Source organism: Galeopterus variegatus, unplaced genomic scaffold, assembly GCF_000696425.1.
Source record: "Galeopterus variegatus unplaced genomic scaffold, G_variegatus-3.0.2 Scaffold8734, whole genome shotgun sequence".
NCBI classification, from domain to species: Eukaryota; Metazoa; Chordata; class Mammalia; order Dermoptera; family Cynocephalidae; genus Galeopterus; species Galeopterus variegatus.
Window position 1 is genome coordinate 35,936 of NW_007734845.1, and position 3,522 is coordinate 39,457.

At 44.6% G+C, this 3,522-nt stretch overlaps 1 protein-coding gene across 1 annotated transcript in view; it reads left to right on the forward strand.

Annotated features, from left to right (window-relative positions):
• The first annotated feature begins 290 nt into the window (after positions 1–290).
• LOC103608713 (diphthine--ammonia ligase-like) overlaps positions 291–3,522 on the forward strand; it is a 39,774-nt gene continuing 36,542 nt past the window's right edge. Inside the window, exon 1 of the mRNA XM_008593118.1 lies at positions 291–343. Coding sequence (XP_008591340.1) covers positions 321–343 — 23 coding nt within the window. The 5' untranslated portion in view covers positions 291–320. The remainder of the gene's footprint in view (positions 344–3,522) is intronic.

Below are 3,522 nucleotides of genomic sequence, written 5' to 3' on the forward strand. Positions count from 1 at the left end.
TCAGCGCCACCGGGCTTGGGCTCTGCGACGCGGCGCTTGCCCTTAACTCGGCAGCTTCAGTGCCCTCACTTAGGTGGTTAGGCCGTGCCTAAACGCCATTCTTTTCTAGGCCGGGACGTCCCCGCCACAGGGACGGCGATGTGGCGGCGTGCTCTCCGCGCCCAGGTGACCCATAGGCAGCCGCGGAGACCGCAGCGCCCGTCGGCGGACAGGCGGCGGAGCGAACACCCGGGCGAGGCCCCGCGCGCGTGACGCGAGCTGCGGCGGCGACTTCTCTGCTCCAGCCCGCGGCCGCCGCACGCACGCGCACTGTGCCCAGCATGAGGGTCGCGGCTCTGATCAGGTAACGCGGCGCCCGAGCCGTCTCCCTCCTCCCCGGGAAGCCTCTCGTCCTTTCCTGTTGCCGCTGGCGCCGAAAGAGAGGGTGTCCCTGCCGGAGCCGCGTGTTGGGGGCTCGGCATCTCCTCCGGGCCACAGGAAGAGGCGGAGCCCTCGGGCTGTTGCTCGGCCCGCTTGTCCCTCGCTCCCGGGCTCGCGCTCCTCTTCTCTGTCCGTCGCTGCTTTTGTGGTCTTCAGGTCCTCAAACATGGTTTCACTTGAGAAACTTTAAACGGCTCTGATCAGGTAAAGCGGCGCCCGAGCCGTCTCCCTCCTCCCCAGGAAGCCTCTCGTCCTTTCCTGTTGCCGCTGGCGCCGAAAGAGAGGGTGTCCCTGCCGGAGCCGCGTGTTGGGGGCTCGGCATCTCCTCCGGGCCACAGGAAGAGGCGGAGCCCTCGGGCTGTTGCTCGGCCCGCTTGTCCCTCGCTCCCGGGCTCGCGCTCCTCTTCTCTGTCCGTCGCTGCTTTTGTGGTCTTCAGGTCCTCAAACATGGTTTCACTTGAGAAACTTTAAAAAGTACTGACGCCTGGGTCTCACTGCCAGAGGCGTTGGTTTAATACCCTGGTACGGCCCGGCGTCGGAATTTTAAAAGCTCTAATGGGCCGCGAAGTTTGAGAGCCACCGCTTGACTCCACCCAACAGGTTTAGCAAACCCCGCCCCTTTCTCCTCGCTGTCTTCGTCCTCTTCTCTAGTTGCCTTCTGTCCGCTGGGTCCTATGTGCCCCGCCTTCCTCCCTAGGCTGCTAATGGTCCCTCCCCCTCCCAGTAATGCCACCCCTTCCTCATCTTCCGGCCCAGGTGTGTGGCTCAGCAGGACAGATGTGGATTGTTTATGGCGTCCGTGTGTTTCTGCCTTGGGAATCCAGTACAGAGAAGGGATCTTTTCCCTCGTGGTGAACACAGAATTGTACCAGTTTTTATGCTAAATCCAGTTGCTGTTGCTTCAGACACTCGTCGTTTTAGAGCGACCTTATGATAATACTCTGTATTTCAAAAAGTTTGAAATCTATAGTAACCCATCATATGTACATGTCTAAATAAGACCTATGACCAACAAGGCAAAAACAGCCTTGTTTAAATGTTTTCATACTCAGTCTATAAACTGAGGCAAAAAGAAACACCCTAGCAGCATTAAAAAAAGTTTAGTCTACTTAAATATTTGTTTCATGAGATTCGGATCTATACTAGTATAAAGTGTCTGAGATACATTGCAGCTATTGATGTGTTTACTTTTGAAAATCCATTGAAGATTTTACAAACGTTTTAATTCAATGCCTTAGGTAATTGATACTGGCTGACAAACAATATTGACCTGTTTAGGAGCCCTTGATATTACATTCCAATGCCTTCTGGAGTGACTGGAATGTTCCAGTTTCTTCTACTTCAATGCCATTTTTGGGAGACTAGACTATGTCACAATAGTTATTGTTATTTAGTAAATTTCCTCTGTAAAAGGAATGATTAAGCTTTAACTATTGTGGTTTTCATTTGGTCTAAATAGATAAGGACTAAAAGTAGCACAGGAAATGAGTAATTCACATCCACATTTAATTTGCCAAAAGTTTTACAAGTAAAGTAATGCATACCAAATGAAGACTTAGAAGTATTTGAGGGGAGGAGAGAAGATTGGTGTAGTCCATTACGCTAAGTATGTAAGATGCATATATTACTTTTATAGTAAAACAACTTACTAAAAAAGAAGGCAATATTGGAAAATTCTTTCTAAATCTAGAGCTGTATCAATGTTAGTACTTATGCTGTAAGTATGAATACATAAGCGTATACTTATATGAGTATATGCTTCCATGAATTTCCAAAAAGTTCATGCAAAAATAAAATTGAAAGGTAATACCAATCCATAAACATTCGTTGACCTCTCATATATAATGCCTATGTATTATATATTATATATATCTGTATAATTATTACATATATAAAATATGCATTTAAAACAAACATAGTGAATCTATTTACAATTTGTGTGTGTTTGTGTGTGTGTATGACAGAGAGAGATGGGATATGTGTATGTATTTTAGGGAGTAAATGAAACTGAGGTTCTTACATATCTTTAGACCATAAGGACATTATTTTCGTAATACATAAACAAACAAGTCATTGAATTTTACAGCTGACTGACACCGTGAAGATTATCTAGGCAGGCTTTTCTCTAATTTTATAATGAAGCATGTAAACCCAAGAACATTGAGTAAGTTAGCTTTATATCCCAGATTTGAGAACTGAAACTCTTATCTTATCTTGGACTTCTCACCTATCATATATTTATGACTTCATGGAATTCTAAGAGGAGAGTAAGGTACTCAGTATTTTCCAAGCTTGTTTGACCTTAAAAACTTTTTGGTCTTAGAGAACTCAGTTAGTTGGATGCTAGTGTTCCACAGAACAAAATTTGGGAAATACTATTTTAAATCCATATTTGAAATGTTGACATTTTAAATAAATTTTAAGGCTAAGTTCTGATTGTGGATGCACACCCTTCAATCTTTAATATTCAAAAGAATTAATGAAATCTTTTTGTCTTGGAGAAATAGAGCAGTGAGGTTTAATGACGGAAATTGTGGAAGACCTATTTAGGAGAAAGTCCAGATCTGAAGAGATGGAGCATGGGCTTTTTTGTATTTCACTTTGCCCCTTGCACTCTCCCTCCCTTTGAGAAGTTCTGGAATGAGAGTTGTTACTGACTGGAGGGTGATAGAGGCAGACAAATGTTGAGATTAAAAAGGCAAAAGGGCCAGGTTCTTGGGTCATAAGTTTCTTTTAGTTTCTTAGGCTATGGATAGGTCTAAACATTGCCGGGGGGGNGGGGGGGGGGGGGGGTACATTTGGAGATCTTAAGCAAAGATTGGAAAGGAGAAAAACTGGAGGAAAAAGGAATATAAAAGGGAAAGAGGCAGTGATAAATGAAGAAATATGTATAGTGAGAAGCAGTAGAATATTAAACCTAAATAGCAGATAGGTTGCCACTCAACCTTGTTGTAGATGAAGTACCACTTGTCTTGACTAAATGATATGCCTCTGCCTTCTCTGCCTTTGGTAGATTTGGAACCAAAATTTAGAAGTTCCTTTCAGTCTGTTATTAGATTTATGGTGCAGGCCTTATTCTGCTGTCATCAAATATATGATACA